At 45.7% G+C, this 19,977-nt stretch overlaps 1 protein-coding gene across 4 annotated transcripts in view; it reads right to left on the minus strand.

The window, feature by feature from the left end:
• The window catches only part of ITPK1 (inositol-tetrakisphosphate 1-kinase), a 263,064-nt gene that overhangs the window by 196,205 nt on the left and 46,882 nt on the right, over window positions 1-19,977 (minus strand). For all 4 annotated transcript variants that reach the window (XM_063947570.1, XM_063947571.1, XM_063947572.1 and 1 more), the window contains exon 3: window positions 11,181-11,205. In XM_063947570.1, the coding sequence (XP_063803640.1) occupies window positions 11,181-11,205 (25 nt within the window). The remainder of the gene's footprint in view (window positions 1-11,180; window positions 11,206-19,977) is intronic.

Raw genomic sequence — 19,977 nt, forward strand, 5'->3', positions numbered from 1 at the left:
GATTAGAGCTGCACTCTGCGTTGGCTGTAGGTCTCTGGACTTCCAGGTGTATGACCCAGGAGACCATCCGCTCATGCGCTGTGACACGGCGGCTGCGAGGTGTTCTGGGGGGGGGGGGATCCGATCGGATCCCTCTGACAGCACAGACGTGGAAAGAAGCCCATAGGTTTCTGTGGGTTAACAGCGTTAACCAACCCCCCCCCCCCCCCCGTTAGCTGTAACAGCCACTCCCCGTGATTAGCTGTAGCCGACACCACCACCCCCCACACACACACACACAAAACACTATCTTAGCCCTAGCCGCCACCCTAAGTGGGTTAGGGGTGGGGCAAATGATTAACCCCGTCGGCATCCCGACCGCCGACATATATCACATCCCATGGGCTGGGCATTTATGCATTACAGTTTGTGAATGCCTGGCACTGAAAATCACTAGCATGGTCCTTAGCCCTCTGTGGTTCCCTCCAATAACACAGTCATTGATCCACACACCTACCACAAATGCGTGTGGCACCAAATGCACTGCAGTTCAATATGACGGGGCAGAGGCCTAAAATCAGGTCTAACCCACTGATATCGGTTGGGAGATATGCGGTGTAAGAATCGCCCTATTCACACTGTGCATTTCTGCAAAACAAGTCTGCAAAACGGTCACTCAAACCGAGTTGGCTCAGTTGGATAAACACTGCCCTCCTAATATGGTCCGCTGCTGCAGAAGAGGGAAAGAGAACACATCTGACCTAAGTGTAAACACTGCAGTGTTTCATGTGCATTGTTCAGCTCAGGAGTACACAGCACGCGCTACAGTATGCAAAGTCAAACGGTGCCTCTACTTGCTCTTTAAAAAATGTTAGTTACAATTTCATCCCCACTCACGCCAACATGATGGGGGAAAGAAAAAACCTCATCCACTTAAAAAAGGCAAATATCCAAAAATACATATTAACAAGAAACACAAATTAAATATCCAATGAAGCACTACTTACAGTATACTAATGGTTAAATTCACTGTGTAACCTTACAGCCACTAATATTCAATTACTCTTGTTTTATAATGTATCCCTATGTAAGAACATTTTTATATCACTATTTAGGTTAATAGGTTTCACCCTTAAAACAATTTACACAAGTTCCAGAGACTGAAATAGTTGGAGATTAATCTCATGAGATTTATTTGTAGAGACTGAAAATAGACCAAATAGATGTCATTTAAACTCTATAAAGATACTTTTGGCTAGATGGGAAGCAGATAAATTGAATCATACTTCTGCTTTGTAGATCACTATGGCAAGCTAAGCACCAGACAACTAAACTGGGTCAATGTCTTTCATACTTGCTTATGCTCCTAGCTTTTTGCAATTTTGAGTAAACTCCAAAGCCCTTTTCTACATAGAGGAAACAGACATTTTGGGAGCTGGAACAGTGGGCCTTATTCATGGTTGTTAGTAAACTAAAAAAGCAGACTAATGGGCAAACCATGTTGCACTGCAAGTGGGGCAGATATAACATGCAGAGAGAGTTAGATTTGGGTGGGGTGTGTTCAAACTAAAATCTAAACTGCAGTGTAAAAATAAAGCAGCCTGTATACCATGCACAGAAACAATATAACCCACCAAATGTATCTATCTGCACATGTTTCATCTGCCCCACCTGCAGTGCACATGGTTTTGCCCATTAGTGTGCTTTTTTATTATACCCCTTTTCCACCTCTGTAGCATGGGTCACAGCCGTGTCGCCTGACACGGCTGCGACCCGTGCTACAGCCCCCTTCCCACAGCGCTCACAACCCGGCATATTGCCGGGTTGGTGACGCTGCTGCTGACGCGGCAGGGGCGGCGCTGGGAGATCACATGATCTCCCAGCGCCGCCTTCCCATACACTGTGAACGGGAGCCATGTCGCTTCGACACGGCTCCCGTTCACACTAGACAGCTTATCGGGTTGAACACGTGTTCAACCCGGCTAGCTACCCAGGTAGGATTCCCGGATTACTTGATCCGGGAATCTGCAGGGGGAACATTTTCCACTAGGGAAAAACACGGGTAAATGCGCGCCCCCGCGCATTTACCCGTGTTTAAAAAGCTAGTGGAAAAGGGGTATAAGTTAGCTAACAAACCTGAATAACCCCCAGCAGTCGCAAGGATTGGGAATGAGGTCACAATAGTGGACGTGCGATGTAACCAGTAGACATGCGTTGAAGGGTAGAACGGTATACTTGTATGTAACTGCTAGTAATCTCACAATACATGGAAAGTATGCAGTTACAAGATCCTTTTGTTTCATATTATGTTAAAAAAAAACACTGCACACATTGAACCAGACCGAATGCAAGAAATCGCTCATCACATACTAAATATTTGTCCAGTTGCATCCGTATATGTATTTCTTATAGCAAATACTGTTATGAAGGATGCAAAATCTACAGCAAGTGTGTGTGCCGGATATGAAACAGACAACGGCTGCAAGGTGTTTACCCTGCGTCAGCTGTCACCATACAGCAACACATTGCAAAGCTTCACCGCCTGGCCAGGATGGCATCAATAGAATGGCAGGCAACCTGCCTCCAATGCAGAATTGCAAATACAGTATGTATGGAAAACGCAAGAACAACTATCCTGGGTCAGCGTCGGGTTTAGCTAAAATATTCCATAAGTAGTATGTCGATATATTAAATGTTGACATTTTGACTATGTCAACATTTTTCTGTCGACCTAACGTCTAAGTTGAAATTCTGAACATGTTGACATTTTGGAGTCGATATTCTGAATGTCGAATTTTCATACCACACCCGGCTGTATTATACTTGTTGCAATTTGCTTATTAGTATAATGGTAATATGGAAGTAGTGACTAAAAAGTCTAGTATATGAATTCATGGGCAGTAGATTCACAATGTGTCCAAACAGCGTTCCAGATAAGATATTGTTTGTAAAATTATTATTAGGCAAGCAGTAACTGTGGTCATCCTCTAGTGGGTTCAATGTAAAACTAAGGTGACCAAAAAATCTTATCCTATCCTATACCCGTATAATAAAAGGCTAACCCTGCTCCTCACCTCTATGGGGGGGAATTGAAGTGTTTTGTGCACAGGCGCCCGAAGGTGCAATTCAAGTGTTGCTCCGATTGGGCGTGCACGGCCACTGGCGCTGACATTACTGTTATGTTGTTCCGTTATTTTGAGGGGTTGGTAACTAGTTTAAGATATAGGGGGAGATGTACTAAGCCTGAAAAGTGATAAATATCACAGTGATAAAGCACCAGCCAATCGGCTCCTAACTGTCATGTCACAGGCTGTGTTTGAAAAATGACAGTTAGGAGCCGATTGGCTGGTGCTTTATCACTGTGATATTTATCACTTTTCAGGCTTAGTACATCTGGCCCATAATGCGATATATTTGTCAGTATAATAAGAGGGCTGTGCAACTAATTATTGCAAACAAATGAATTTCACTAAACGTGACAGTCACAATTCTATCAGATGTGCACGATAGTGCAGTGTTCAGAACCACAGATGCAGTTGCATTGGCCACGGACACTAAAAATGGGCATCTCAGCACTTGCAGTCTGTCGCACGCTGGAGCACAAAGGGAAGGCTGACAGTAATATATTATCGCTCCCATGGTTCAGACAGCAGTCGCTGCTGGGGACACAGTACTATCCACCACTGAATCATGCCATCAGTGACTAGAATATTCACAAAATCAAATGTTAGCAACTAAGGGCTTGTTATTTAAAGTTCTCTGGTACCACCATTACACAGATAGAAGTGCACTTATGTGTGTGGGTGATCTGTATAATTAAGAGTCTTTTTTTTTTTTTTTTTTAGGGGGGGGGGGCGCGGTAGCTCTCCAACAGAAACTCTATTAAGAGAGCTGTTAGGGAAAGCATTTTACTGTATATATAAAAACTGTATAAATGCACATACAGAATAAAATATATTGAATACATTGAATGGAATGTTGTATTGTTGTACTTCAGTAAAAAGTACTCCAGAAGTATGTGTCCAGGATAGCTTATCTCCAGGGAATCCTTGACCCTGTGATGTATAGGACAAAGCTCTATCGATCGCCAACAATAATGCTTTTATAAATAGTCTGTGGCTTCTGGCTGCCTTCATTCGCCTACTCACACTGTCCCTGCCACATGCAGCCCTGTCCTCACTGACACATCATTTGTCTCCCGATATACTCTGTGCTGCTGGGGATCCTGCTCCTTCACTACATAAAACTCTCAGTTTGTCACATAATGCTGCCTCCAACCCTCTCATCACATCATGTCACTTGCCCCTGCCACATGCAGACCTGTCCTCACCGACACCATCATTCATCTCCTGATATATACTCTTTGCTGCTAGGGATCCTGCTCCTTCCACTACATAACTCCTAAGGGGGGGACTCAATTAAACAACTCATTCAAAACAGGGTATACGTTTTTACAATCCATTTTTGCCCATGCCTTTTCATTATTATTTTTTTTGTCGAAACGACATGGGCGAAAATTCTGCCAAAAACAGGCAAAAACACCCGCAAATTCGCCATAACACATCGGCGGAAAATTCACAGATAGATATAGTTTTCACCGGTGCCAGAATTTTCGACCAGTCGAAAAAATGGCACGGGCATTGAATAGGTCGCATGTAAATATGACCTAAAAACGGACAAACAGTGCATTTTTTTTTTCCGAGTGGTTGGAAAAATAAGAATTTACTTACCGATAATTCTATTTCTCGTAGTCCGTAGTGGATGCTGGGGACTCCGTCAGGACCATGGGGGAATAGCGGGCTCCGCAGGAGACAGGGCACATCTAAAAAAGCTTTTAGGTCACATGGTGTGTACTGGCTCCTCCCCCTATGACCCTCCTCCAAGCCTCAGTTAGGTACTGTGCCCGGACGAGCGTACACAATAAGGAAGGATCTTGAATCCCGGGTAAGACTCATACCAGCCACACCAATCACACCGTACCACTTGTGATCTGAACCCAGTTAACAGTATGATAACAAAACGAAGTAGCCTCTGAAAAGATGACTCACAACCAGAATAACCCGATTTTTGTAACAATAACTATGTACAAGCATTGCAGACAAACCGCACTTGGGATGGGCGCCCAGCATCCACTACGGACTACGAGAAATAGAATTATCGGTAAGTAAATTCTTATTTTCTCTAACGTCCTAGTGGATGCTGGGGACTCAGTCAGGACCATGGGGATTATACCAAAGCTCCCAAACGGGCGGGAGAGTGCGGATGACTCTGCAGCACCGAATGAGAGAACTCCAGGTCCTCCTTAGCCAGAGTATCAAATTTGTAAAATTTTACAAACGTGTTCTCCCCTGACCACGTAGCTGCTCGGCAAAGTTGTAATGCCAAGACCCCTTGGGCAGCCGCCCAAGATGCGCCCACTTTCCTAGTGGAGTGGGCCTTTACAGATTTAGGCTGTGGCACGCCTGCCACAGAATGTGCAAGTTGGATTGTGCTACAGATCCAACGTGCAATCGTCTGCTTAGACGCAGGAGCACCCATCTTGTTGGGTGCCATACAATATAAACAGCAAGTCAGACTTTCTGACTCCAGCCGTCCTAAACTATATATATATATATATATATATATATATATATATATATATATATATATATATATATATATATATATATTTATTATTAGGGTCCTGACAACGTCTAGTAACTTGGAGTCCTCCAAGTCCCTAGAAGCCGCAGGCACCATAATAGGTTGTTTCAGGTGAAAAACCTGACACCCCCTTAGGAAGCAAACTGGAGACGAGTCCCAGTTCTGCCCTGTCCGAATGGAAAATTAAATATGGGCTTTTGCAAGACAAAGCCGCCCATTCTGACAAACGCCTGGCCGAGGCCAGGACCAACAGCATGGTCACTGTCCATGTGATATATTTCAAATCCACAGATTTGAGCGGTTCAAACCAATATGATTTTAAGGAATCCCAACACTATGTTGAGATCCCACGGTGCCACTAGAGGCACAAAAAGGGGTGTATATGCAATACTCCCTTGACAATCTGGACTTCAGGAACTGAAGTCAATTCTTTTCGGAAGAAATTCTACAGGGCCGAAACTTAAAACCTTAAAGAACCCCAATTTTAGGCTCAAAACACTCCTGTTTTCAGGAAGTGTAGAAATCGACCTAGTTGAATTTTCTTCGTGGGGCCTTCCTGGCCTCACCCACGCAACATATTTTCACCACATGTGGTGATGACGTTGTGCGATCACCTCCTTCCTGGCTTTGACCAGGGTAGGTATGACCTCTTATGGAATGCCTTTTTCCTTCAGGATCCGGCATTCAACCGCCATGCCGTCAAACGCAGCCGCGGTAAGTCTTGGAATAGACATGGTACCTGCTGAAGCAAGTCCCTTCTTAGCTCCCCAGGCCCTTAGTCCTCTGTGAGCATCTCTTGAAGTTCCGGGTACCAAGTCCCTCTTGGCCAATCCGGAGTCACGAGTATAGTTCATACTCCTCTATGTCTTATAATTCTCAATACCTTGGTTATGAGAAGCAGAGGAGGGAACACATACACCGACTGTTACACCCACGGTGTTACCAGGACATCCACAGCTATCGCCTGAAGGTCTCATGACCTGGCGCAATACCTGTCCCGTTTTTTGTTCGGGCGGGACGCCATCATTTCCACCTTTGGTCTTTGCCAATGGCTCACAATCATGCGGAAAAACTTCCCTATGAAGTTCCCACTCTCCCAGGTGGAGGTCATGCCTGCTGAGGAAGTCTGCTTCCCAGTCGTCCACTCCCGGAGAGAACACTGCTGACAGTGCTATCACATGATTTTCCGCCTAGCGAAAAATCCTTGCAGTTTTTTCACTGCCCTCCAGCTTCTTGTGTCGCCCTTTCTGTTTACGTGGGCGACTGCCGTGATGTTATCCCACTGGATCAATACCGGCTGACCTTGAAGCAGAGGTCTTGCTAAGTTTAGAGCCTTATAATTTTGCTCTTAGCTCCATCTATGTGGAGAGAATTCTCCAGACTTGATCACACTTTCCTGGAAATTTTTTCCCTGTGTGACTGCTCCCCAGCCTCTCAGGCTGGCCTCCGTGGTCACCAGCATCCACTCCTGAATGCTGAATCTGAGGCCCTCTAGAAGATGAGCACTCTGTAATCACCACAGGAGAGACACCCTTGTCCTTGGATATAGGGTTATCCGCTGATGCATCTGAAGATGCGATCCGGACCATTTGTCCAGCAGATCCCACTGAAGAGTTCTTGCGTGAAATCTGCCGAATGGAATTGCTTCGTAATAAGCCACCATTTTTACCAGGACTCTTGTGCAATGATGCACTGACACTTTTCCTGGTTTTAGGAGGATCCCGATTAGCTCGGATAACTCCCTGGCTTTCTCCTCTGGGAGAAACACCTTTTTCTGGACTGTGTCCAGAATCATCCCTAGGAACAGTAGACGTGTCCTCGGAAAAGCTACGATTTTGGAATATTTAGAATCCACTCGTGCTGTCGTAGAACTATTAAAGATAGTGCTACTCCGACCTCCAACTGTTCTCTGGACCTTGCCCTTATCAGGAAAGCGTCCAAGTTTCTTTTAAGAAGAATCATCATTTCGGCCATTACCTTGGTAAAGACCCGGGGCGCCGTGGACAATCCAAACGGCAGCGTCTGAACTGATAGTGACAGTTCTGTACCACGAACCTGAAGTACCCTTGGTGAGAAGGGCAAATTTGGACATGTAGGTAAATGTCCCTGATATCCAGTGACACCATCTCGTCCCCTTCTTCCTGGTTCGCTATCACTGCTCTGAGTGACTCCATCTTGATTTGAACGCTTGTATGTAAGTGTTCAAATATTTCAGATCTCACCGAGCCGTTTGGCTTCCGTACCACAATATAGTGTGGAATAATACCCCCTCCCTTGTTGTAGGATGGGTACTTTGATTATCACCTGCTGGGAATACAGCCTGTGAATTGTTTCCAATACTGCCTCCCTGTCGGAGGTAGACGTTGGTAAAACAGACTTCCGGAACTTGTGAGGAGGAGACGTCTCGAATTTCCAATGTACACCTGGGATACTACATGTAGGATCCAGGAGTCCCCTTGCGAGTGAGCCCACTGCGTGCTGAAACTCTTGAGATGACCCCCTACCGCACCTGAGTCCGCTTGTACTGCCCCAGCGTCATGCTGCGGACTTGGCAGAAGCTGTGAAGGGCTTCTGTTCCTGGGAATGGGCTGCTTGCTGCAGTCTTCTTCCCGTTCCTCTACCCCTGGGCAGATATGACTGGCCTTTGCCCGCCTGCCCGTATGGGGACGAAAGGACTGAGACTGAAAAGACTGTGTCCTTTTCTGCTGAGATGTGACTCGGGGAACAAAAGGTGGATTTTTCAGCTGTTGCCATGGCCACCAGGTCCGATGGACCACCCCTTTATACGGCAATACTTCCATGTGCCGTCTGGAATCTGCCTCACCTGACCACTGTCGTGTCTTCGTCTGGCAGATATGGACATCACATTTACTCTTGATGCCAGAATGCAAATATCCCTCTGCGCATCACGCATATATAGAAATGCATCCTTAAAATGCTCTATAGACAATAAAATCTTGTCCCTGTCAAGGGTATCAAAATTTTCAGTCAGGAAATCCGACCAAGCCCCCTCAGCGCTGCACATCCAGTCTGAGGCGATTGCTGGTCGTAGTATAACACCAGTATGTGTGTATATACTTCTTAGGCTATTTTTCAGCTTCCTATCAGCTGGCTCCTTGAGGGCGGCCGTATCTGGAGACGGTAACGCCACTTGTTTTATAAGCGTGTGAGCGCCTTATCCACCCTAAGGTGTGTTTCCCAACTCGCCCTTACTTCTGGCGGGAAAGGGTATACCGCCCATAACTTTCTATCGGAGGAACCCCACGTATCATCACACACTTCATTTAATTTATCTGATTCAGGCAAAACTACAAGTAGTTTATTCACACCCTACAAAATACCCTTATTTGTGGTACTTGTAGTATCAGAATATGTAACACCTCCTTCATGCCCTTAACATGTAACGTGTGGCCCTAAAGGAAAATACGTTTGTTTCTTCACCGTCGACACTGGAGTCAGTGTCCGTGAGGTAAATGGGCGTTTTTACAAGCCCCTGACGGTGTCTGAGACGTCTGGACAGGTACTAATTTGTTTGCCGGTCGTCTCATGTCGTCAACCGGCTCGCAGCGTGTTGACATGATCACGTACTTCCACAAGTAAGCCATCCATTCCGGTGTCGACTCCCTAGAGAGTGACATCACCATTACAGGCAATTTGCTCCGCCTCCTCACCAACATTTTCCTCATACATGTCGACACACACGTACCGACATACAGCACACACACAGGGAATGCTCTGATAGAGGACAGGACCCACTAGCCCTTTGGGGAGACAGAGGGAGAGTTTGCCAGCACACACCAAAATGCTATAATTATACAGGGACAACCTTTATAAAAGTGTTCCTCCCTTATAGCATTTAATATATATTTATATCGCCAAATCAGTGCCCCCCCTCTCTGTTTTAACCCTGTTTCTGTAGTGCAGTGCAGGGGAGAGCATGGGAGCCTTCCCCTCAGCCTTTCTGTGAGGGAAAATGGCGCTGTGTGCTGAGGAGAATAAGCTCCTCCCCTTTTTCGGCGGGTTTTTTCTCCCGGTTTTTAAGAACTGGCCTGGGTTAAAATACATACATATAGCCTTAATGGCTATATGTGATGTATTTATTTTGCCAATAAGGTACTTATATTGCTGCCCAGGGCGCCCCCAGCAGCGCCCTGCACCCTCCGTGACTAGGTCAGTGAGCCGTGTGACAACAATGGCGCACAGCTGCAGTGCTGTGCGCTACCTTTGAAGTCTTCTGCCGCCTGTTTCCGGACCTCCGTTCTGCCGTCTTCTTCAGCGTCTGTAAGGGGGATCGGCGGCGCGGCTCCGGGACGAACCCCAGGCTGACCTGTGTTCCGACTCCCTCTGGAGCTCAGTGTCCAGTAGCCTAAGATCCCAATCCATCCTGCACGCAGGTGAGTTGGAGATCTCTCCCCTAAGTCCCTCGTTGCAGTGATCCTGTTGCCAGCAGGAATCACTGAATGAAACCTAAAAAAAAAAACTTTTCTAAACAGCTCTTTAAGAGAGCCACCTAGATTGCACCCTTCTCGGACGGGCACAAAAACCTAACTGAGGCTTGGAGGAGGGTCATAGGGGGAGGAGCCAGTACACACCATGTGACCTAAAAGCTTTTTTAGATGTGCCCTGTCTCCTGCGGAGCCCGCTATTCCCCCATGGTCCTGACGGAGTCCCCAGCATCCACTAGGACGTTAGAGAAAACGGCACTAATTGAAAACCCACTTAATCTGTGACATAATGCTGCCTCCAACCCTTTCATCACATCATGTCATGTCTCATCTGCCCCTGTCACATGCAGCCCTGTTCTCATCTCCTGATACACCCTGTGCTGCTAGGGATCCTGCTCCTTCCACTATATAACTCTCAGTCTGTGGCTTCCTGCTGCCGCCATAGCCCTTCTCACATCACGTTACTGCCCCTGTCACACGCAGCCCTGTCCTCACTTACACTTCATCCAGCGTTATGACAGCGCTCATTTTCTGCTGCTGTAATCATTCCGATGATCTGATTGGCTAATAAACAGTGTGCACAAAGATGAGCATGAGATGAACACTGAATAATATATAGTATATAACTTACATCACAAACATTAGTCAAAGCATAATTAGTATTCATTATTCCTGTAACTGTATCATGGGGGTAATTCCAAGTTGATCGCAGCAGGATTTTTGATAGCAATTGGGCAAAACCATGTGCACTGCAGGGGAGGCAGATATAACATGTGCAGAGAGAGTTAGATTTGGGTGGGGTGTGTTCAATCTGCAATCTAATTTGCAGTGTAAAAATAAAGCAGCCAGTATTTAACCTGCACAGAAATAAAATAACCCACCCAAATCTAACTCTTTCTGCACATGTTATATCTGCCTCCCCTGCAGTGCACATGGTTTTGCCCAATTGATATAAAAAATCCTGCTGCGATCAACTTGGAATTACCCCCCATAATGGGAGTAACAACATGCTAAACAAGATAGGAAACCTGTTCATGTATGTCAAGGTCCCAGCGGTCCCTAGCTGCACTTACTGACAGTTCTAGAAAGAAAAGCAACATTTATACTACTCACCTGTACGACTTCTATTCCTCTTTTCCTAGAAGAACAGAAAACAGGTCACTTAATAACAGGCATGCAGTGCAGTTAGTACAATAACACAAAAGAAAATTCAAATGTAAAAAATGGCAAATGTTAATATTTCTCTAGGTTCAGATAAATAAAATACCAGAGGCGGTTTCTGTAGCCCACGCTCCCATAATGTATGCAAGGTCACATTAAGGCTGGCCCCACCACTGAACTGCATGAGAAAGTCCAGCCGGCCTTTAGGCTGAGTGTCCAGATAACGTGGGGCGTCATGCCACCAGTTAGGGCCACATTCAACATCGCAGCATCATCAACATACGAACACTGTAACTTTCGGCTAATTACCCAATAACAAGTAATGTCACAGTTGTGTGCTGACGGAATTGGCCAGAGATACTACGATTCTTGGCCCATTAAGTTACCGCTGAACTGGATCAGTCTGATATATGCCACATACGTGACTTGCCAATCTGGATAGACTTGGCACTTAAACAGCCGAGAACCATTCAGTTTATGATCCGATAATGTGCACATGAAAACTGTAATTATTACCCAATTGCGGTTTCCTTTTATGGACAATAATACTCCGACGACTTTTACAGGTAAGCTGGTACACATAGAAATATGCGGCCAGTTTAGGCTACACCGAGACGGGCATATTTATGTTACAAAGTGGTCGTACAACCACTGCCAAGACACAACTAAACTTTCAGGTGTATCGTACACAGAGGGTAAGAGCCCCTATATAGCTACCCAAATATACCAGTCTCTGTCAGCCTGTCATTAGTAACTGGATCCCTCCTGATTACATAACCTGAAGCGAAGCGGTTTCCTCGTGGAACTCAGGAGACAAGATGTAAATACCTGTGCACAGCGAATACAAGCCACACCTCAAACAACATGCTTACTTTTGCAATACACAATCCTGGCACTGTGACTTACGGACAATGTCTCCAGATATTACTAGCAATGAGATGGAGAGAGTGGCTTTAGCATTCAGCTACAAATAGGACTTCACTTTGATTGCCTGTAATCTGCATGTACAGCGGTGGGTGGAGCAGTGCCATGTGCCAAGGAAATGGCAAAATACCCTGCTGTACATAGATAGGGTGAAACAACGTCTCCGGATTCCAAGAACAGTACCTGTGCTAAGATGGTTCCAACTGTTTGGAGGTGTGTGTGCGTGGGGGGGTGACACAATCAGCCTTTCTGTAAACCAAATAAATTCTTCCTTGCACTGCCTAGTAGTCTTGCTTGCTCCAATCTGAAATTTATTTCTCTCGTACTACAAAATCGCTTTTTTTTATTTTTTAAATACCGCATTCGTGTTTTTTTTTAAAAACTGCATTCATTTTTTTTTTTTTTTTTTAAATACCACATTCATTTGTTATTTTATTTTTTAAATACTGCATTCTTTTTTTTAAATACCGTATTAATTTTTTTTAAAATACCGTATTAATTTTTTTTAAAATACCGCATTAATTTTTTTTTTTTTTTTAAATACCGCATTCATTTTTTTTTTTTTTTTTAATACCGCATTAAAAAAATAAAAAAAATAAAAATACCGCATTCATTTTTGTTTTTTTAAATACTGCATTCATTATTATTATTTTTAAATACCGCATTCATTTTTGTTTTTTTAAATGCCGCATTTTTTTGAAACACTGCATGTATTTTTTTTTATTATTTTTTTTTTAATACTGCATTCATTAGCTACTTTGACGGATTTAAACTTCTTTATCATATCGCCTACGCCCATAAACGGCACAATGGTGCAATAGGCACATAGGAGCGACAGACAATCATTGGAACGCCCCCCTGCACTGCCGTATGTATGGAGGAAATCACCATTCACAGCCTGTAGTTGGCTGAATGACCATTCTGCAGAATCAAACGGATTTGATAACCAAACAAAAAGATCTGGAGCATTTTTCAGGCAGTGAATGAGGATTGCTGAAGTCCATACACCTACTGATAATTGTTCAGAAAGGTCATCCGGTTGGCTGGGTTGCACGATTATCTTGCAGAATGCAGCCAGATTTTAACTGCGCTAATTACAGAGACATCTTAATTTGCAATAGACACAAAGCTCTACATCAGTATATACCATGTTCCTATGCTATGGATATGGATATGGATAGGGGTGATTTAGACCTGATCGCTACTGTGCGTATTCGCACAGCGGGCGATCAGGTACTAACTGCGCATGCACCGCAATGCACATGCGCATCAGACAATAACAACGGGCATCGCCAGTCAGCGACAGGCTGGTGCGAAAATTCCAACTGCACGGGCGTTCGCAAGGTGATTGACAGGAAAACGTAACTGACCATTTACTGGGAGTGTCTGGAAAAACACAGGCGTGCCCAAGCGTTTTTCAGGGAGGGTGTCTGACGTCCGCTCCGGCCCCCGATCAGCCTGTTCTCGTCGCACTGTAGGAGTGAGTCCTGGGCTGCACAGAGACTGCACACAGTGGATTTTTGCAGCTAGGAGTACACATGGGATCGCACACTTACACGGTGAATTTACACTCCCCCTGGGGGGCAGCAACTATCTGAATGCAGGACAGCAAAGTTAGCAGCCCAGCCATCAGGTCAGAATCACCCCCTATGTACTGAGTGAGAAATGCTCCAAGCCTCTCAGTTACTTATTTTGTACTACAATAACTGGGGTGTTATTTTTCCGTTTTTTTTTAAATCAATTTACTATTGTTATTATTATTATTACTTATATAGAACCATCCAGTGCTGTATGTATAAAATTTTGTTTCTGCACAACCGAAAGAAATTTTAAATGGTGCTAAACTTTAATGCTGTAAAATTCATTCAATATTTAAAATTTTGAAGAAAAAGAAATTCCCCAGAATTTTTTTTCCAAATTTAAAAAAAAATATCTCAACTCTGCGGCCTCCCAATAATCTTTTCACTTTTTGTACCCTCTGCCCCAGTTCACATGTCATTAAGAAAAAAAAAGAAAAATCAATAATAAAACAGAATGAATAAAAAAAAATCCGATAATAAGTTGAGAGGTGGCTGCCATCGAATACCTGTTGTTCCGTCAGGTGTCTAACAAACGTAATGGTTTATTACAGATAGCACTAGCAATTCAAAAAAATCTATTCATATAATAAAACTGTAAGGGTTGTGTCTGTTCATAGCAAATTATTTTGCGAAATATACTTCTAGGGACTCTTTATGAACTTGGAGAAAAAATAAGATTTTACTTACCGATAAATCTATTTCTCGTAGTCCGTAGTGGATGCTGGGACTCCGTAAGGACCATGGGGATATAGCGGCTCCGCAGGAGACAGGGCACAAAATAAAAGCTTAAGGATCAGGTGGTGTGCACTGGCTCCTCCCCCTATGACCCTCCTCCAAGCCTCAGTTAGGATACTGTGCCCGGACGAGCGTACATAATAAGGAAGGATATTGAATCCCGGGTAAGACTCATACCAGCCACACCAATCACACCGTACAACTTGTGATCTGAACCCAGTTAACAGTATGATAAACGCAAAGGAGCCTCTGAAAAGATGGCTCACAACAATAATAACCCGAATTTTTGTAACAATAACTATATACAAGTATTGCAGACAATCCGCACTAGGGATGGGCGCCCAGCATCCACTACGGACTACGAGAAATAGATTTATCGGTAAGTAAAATCTTATTTTCTCTGACGTCCTAGTGGATGCTGGGACTCCGTAAGGACCATGGGGATTATACCAAAGCTCCCAAACGGGCGGGAGAGTGCGGATGACTCTGCAGCACCGAATGAGAGAACTCCAGGTCCTCCTCAGCCAGGGTATCAAATTTGTAGAATTTAGCAAACGTGTTTGCCCCTGACCAAGTAGCTGCTCGGCAAAGTTGTAAAGCCGAGACCCCTCGGGCAGCCGCCCAAGATGAGCCCACCTTCCTTGTGGAATGGGCTTTTACTGATTTTGGCTGTGGCAATCCTGCCACAGAATGTGCAAGCTGAATTGTACTACAAATCCAACGAGCAATCGTCTGCTTAGAAGCAGGAGCACCCAGCTTGTTGGGTGCATACAGGATAAACAGCGAGTCAGATTTTCTGACTCCAGCCGTCCTGGAAACATATATTTTCAAGGCCCTGACAACGTCAAGCAACTTAGAGTCCTCTAAGTCCCTGGTAGCCGCAGGTACCACAATAGGTTGGTTCATGTGAAATGCAGAAATCACCTTAGGTAGAAATTGAGGACGAGTCCTCAATTCCGCCCTGTCAGAATGAAATATCAAGTAAGGGCTTTTATATGATAAAGCCGCCAATTCTGACACACGCCTGGCTGAAGCCAAGGCTAACAGCATCGACACCTTCCATGTGAGATATTTTAAGTCCACAGTGGAAAGTGGTTCAAACCAATGTGACTTTAGAAAACTCAACACCACATTGAGATCCCAAGGTGCCACTGGAGGCACAAAAGGAGGCTGTATGTGCAGCACCCCTTTTACAATGTCTGAACTTCAGGTACTGAAGCCAGTTCTTTCTGGAAGAAAATCGACAGGGCCGAAATTTGAACCTTAATGGACCCTAATTTTAGGCCCATAGACAGTCCTGTTTGCAGGAAATGAAGGAAACGACCCAGTTGAAATTCCTCTGTAGGGGCCTTCTTGGCCTCACACCACGCAACATATTTACGCCAAATGCGGTGATAATGTTTTGCGGTTACGTCCTTCCTGGCTTTGACCAGAGTAGGGATGACTTCTTCTGGAATGCCTTTTTCCCTCAGGATCCGGCGTTCAACCGCCATGCCGTCAAACGCAGCCGCGGTAAGTCTTGGAACAGACAAGGCCCCTGCAGTAGCAGGTCCTTTCTTAGAGGTAGAGGCCACGGTTCGTCCGTGAGCATCTCTTGAAGTTCCGGGTACCAAGTCCGTCTTGGCCAATCCGGAACCACGAGTATAGTTCTTACTCCTCTCCTTCTTATGATTCTCAGTACTTTTGGTATGAGAGGCAGAGGAGGGAACACATACACTGACTGGTACACCCACGGCGTTACCAGAGCGTCCACTGCTATTGCCTGAGGGTCCCTTGACCTGGCGCAATATCTGTCCAGTTTTTTGTTTAGACGTGACGCCATCATGTCCACCTTTGGTTTTTCCCAACGGTTTACAATCAGGTGGAAGACTTCTGGGTGAAGTCCCCACTCTCCCGGGTGAAGGTCGTGTCTGCTGAGGAAGTCTGCTTCCCAGTTGTCCACTCCCGGAATGAATACTGCTGACAGTGCTATCACATGATTTTCCGCCCAGCGAAGAATCCTTGCAGCTTCTGCCATTGCCCTCCTGCTTCTCGTGCCGCCCTGTCTGTTTACGTGGGCGACTGACATGATGTTGTCCGATTGGATCAACACCGCCTGACCCTGAAGCAGAGGTTTTGCTTGACTTAGGGCATTGTAAATGGCCCTTAGTTCCAGAATGTTTATATGAAGAGACGTTTCCAAGCTTGACCACAGGCCCTGGAAATTCCTTCCCTGTGTGACTGCTCCCCAGCCTCTCAGGCTGGCATCCGTGGTTACCAGGATCCAATCCTGAATGCCAAATCTGCGGCCCTCTAGTAGATGAGCACTCTGCAGCCACCACAGGAGAGACACCCTTGTCCTTGGCGACAGGGTTATCCGCTGATGCATCTGCAGATGCGATCCGGACCATTTGTCCAGTAGATCCCACTGAAATGTTCTTGCATGGAATCTTCCGAATGGAATCGCTTCGTAAGAAGCCACCATTTTCCCCAGGACCCTCGTGCACTGATGCACTGAGACCTGTCCTGGTTTTAGGAGGTTCCTGACTAGCTCGGATAACTCCCTGGCCTTCTCCTCCGGGAGAAACACCTTCTTCTGGACTGTGTCCAGAATCATTCCTAGGAACATTAGACGTGTCGTTGGAATCAGCTGCGATTTTGGAATATTTAGAATCCACCCGTGCTGACGTAACACTACCTGAGATAGTGCTACTCCGACTTCTAACTGTTCCCTGGATCTTGCCCTTATCAGGAGATCGTCCAAGTAAGGGATAATTGAAATGCCTTTTCTTCGTAGAAGAATCATCATTTCGGCCATTACCTTGGTAAAGACCCGAGGTGCCGTGGACAATCCAAACGGCAGCGTCTGAAACTGATAATGACAGTTTTGTACTACAAACCTGAGGTACCCTTGGTGAGAAGGGTATATCGGGGCGTGGAGATAAGCATCTTTGATGTCCAGAGACACCATATAGTCCCCTTCTTCCAGGTTCGCTATCACTGCTCTGAGTGACTCCATCTTGAATTTGAACCTTTTTATGTAAGTGTTCAAGGATTTCAGATTTAAAATTGGTCTCACCGAGCCGTCCGGCTTCGGTACCACAAACAGCGTGGAATAATACCCCTTTCCTTGTTGCAGGAGGGGTACCTTGATTATCACCTGCTGGGAATACAGCTTGTGAATGGCTTCTAGAACTGCCTCCCTGTCGGAGGGAGACTTTGGTAAAGCAGACTTCAGGAAACGATGAGGGGGAAACGCCTCGAATTCCAGTTTGTACCCCAGCGATACTACCTGTAGAATCCAGGGATCCACTTGCGAGTGAGCCCACTGCGCGTTGAAATTTTTGAGACGGGCCCCCACCATATCTGAGTCTGCTTGTAAAGCCCCAGCGTCATGCTGAAGACTTGGCAGAAGCAGGGGAGGGCTTCTGCTCTTGGGAAGCGGCTGCATGGTGCAGTCTTTTTCCTCTTCCTCTGCCCCGGGGCAGAAAGGAGTGGCCTTTTGCTCGCTTGTACTTATGGGAACGAAAGGACTGAGATTGAAAAGACGGTGTCTTTTTCTGCTGATGTGGAGTGACCTGGGGTAAAAAGGTGGATTTTCCAGCCGTTGCCGTGGCCACCAGGTCCGATAGACCAGCCCCAAATAACTCCTCCCCTTTATACGGCAATACTTCCATGTGCCGTTTGGAATCCGCATCCCCTGACCACTGTCGCGTCCACAACGCTCTTCTGGCAGAGATGGACATAGCACTTACTCTTGATGCCAGGGTGCAAATATCCCTTTGTGCATCACGCATATATAAAATAATGCATCCTTTAAATGTTCTATAGTTAACAAAATATTGTCCCTATCCAGGGTATCAATATTTTCAGTCAGGGAATCCGACCATGCGACTCCAGCACTGCACATCCAGGCTGAGGCGATTGCTGGTCGCAGTATAACACCAGTATGTGTGTATATACTTTTTAGGATATTTTCCAGCCTTCTATCAGCTGGTTCTTTGAGGGTAGCCGTATCAGGAGACGGTAACGCTACTTGTTTAGATAAACGTGTGAGCGCCTTATCTACCCTAGGGGGTGTTTCCCAACGCGCCCTAACCTCTGGCGGGAAAGGATATAATGCTAATAATTTTTTAGAAATTAGCTGTTTTTTATCGGGAGAAACCCACGCTTTTTCACACACCTCATTTATTTCCTCTGACTCAGGAAAAAATATTGGTAGTTTTTTCTCACCCCACATAATACCCTTCTTTGTGGTACTTGTAGTGTCAGAAAGGTTCAATGCCTCTTTCATTGCCGTGATCATGTAACGTGTGGCCCTACTGGACATTACGTTTGTCTCGTCACCGTCGACACTAGACTCAGTATCTGTGTCAGGGTCTGTGTCGACCCACTGAGGTAACGGGCGTTTTAGCGCCCCTGACGGTGTCTGAGACGCCTGGACAGGCACTAACTGATTTGCCGGCTGTCTCATGTCGTCAACAGTTTTTTGCAAATTGCTGACATTATCACTTAATTGTTTAAATACAATCATCCAGTCAGGTGTCGACTCCCTAGGGGGTGACATCACCAACGCAGGCAACTGCTCCGCCTCCACATAATTTTCCTCCTCATACATGTCGACACACGCGTACCGACACACAGCACACACACACCGGGAATGCTCTGATAGAGGACAGGACCCCACTTAGCCCTTTGGAGAGACAGAGGGAGAGTCTGCCAGCACACACCCAGCGCTATATATATATATATATATATATATATATATATATATATATATATATATATATATACAGGGATAACCTTATATAAGTGTTATTCCCTTATAGCTGCTGTTAATTATTGTTATTTGCTGCCAACAATGCCCCCCCTTCTCTTTTTTACCCTGATTCTGAAGCAGGACTGCAGGGGAGAGTCAGGGAGCCGTCCTTCCAGCGGAGCTGTGAGGGAAAATGGCGCTTGTGTGCTGAGGAGATAGGCTCCGCCCCTTCACGACGTCCTTATCTCCCGCTTTTTTGTGTAAAATGGCAGGGGATTAAAATACATCCATATAGCCCAGGAGCTATATGTGATGTATTCTGTTTTGCCACCTAAGGTATTCTGTTATATTGCGTCTCAGGGCGCTCCCCCCCCCAGCGCCCTGCACCCTCAGTGACCGGAGTGTGAAGTGTGCTGAGAGCAATGGCGCACAGCTGCGGTGCTGTGCGCTACCTTAGTCTGAAGACAGGATGTCTTCTGCCGCCGATTTCACCGGACCTCTTCGTCTCTTCTGGCTCTGTAAGGGGGACGGCGGCGCGGCTCCGGTGACCCATCCAGGCTGAACCTGTGATCGTCCCTCTGGAGCTAGTGTCCAGTAGCCTAAGAAACCCGATCCACTCTGCACTCAGGTGAGTCCGTTTCTTCTCCCCTTAGTCCCACGATGCAGTGAGCCTGTTGCCAGCAGGACTCACTGAAAATAAAAAAACCTAACTAAACTTTTATTCTAAGCAGCTCAGGAGAGCCACCTAGATTGCACCCTTCTCGGCCGGGCA

The sequence above is a fragment of the Pseudophryne corroboree genome, chromosome 12, assembly GCF_028390025.1.
Source record: "Pseudophryne corroboree isolate aPseCor3 chromosome 12, aPseCor3.hap2, whole genome shotgun sequence".
Taxonomy (NCBI): Eukaryota; Metazoa; Chordata; class Amphibia; order Anura; family Myobatrachidae; genus Pseudophryne; species Pseudophryne corroboree.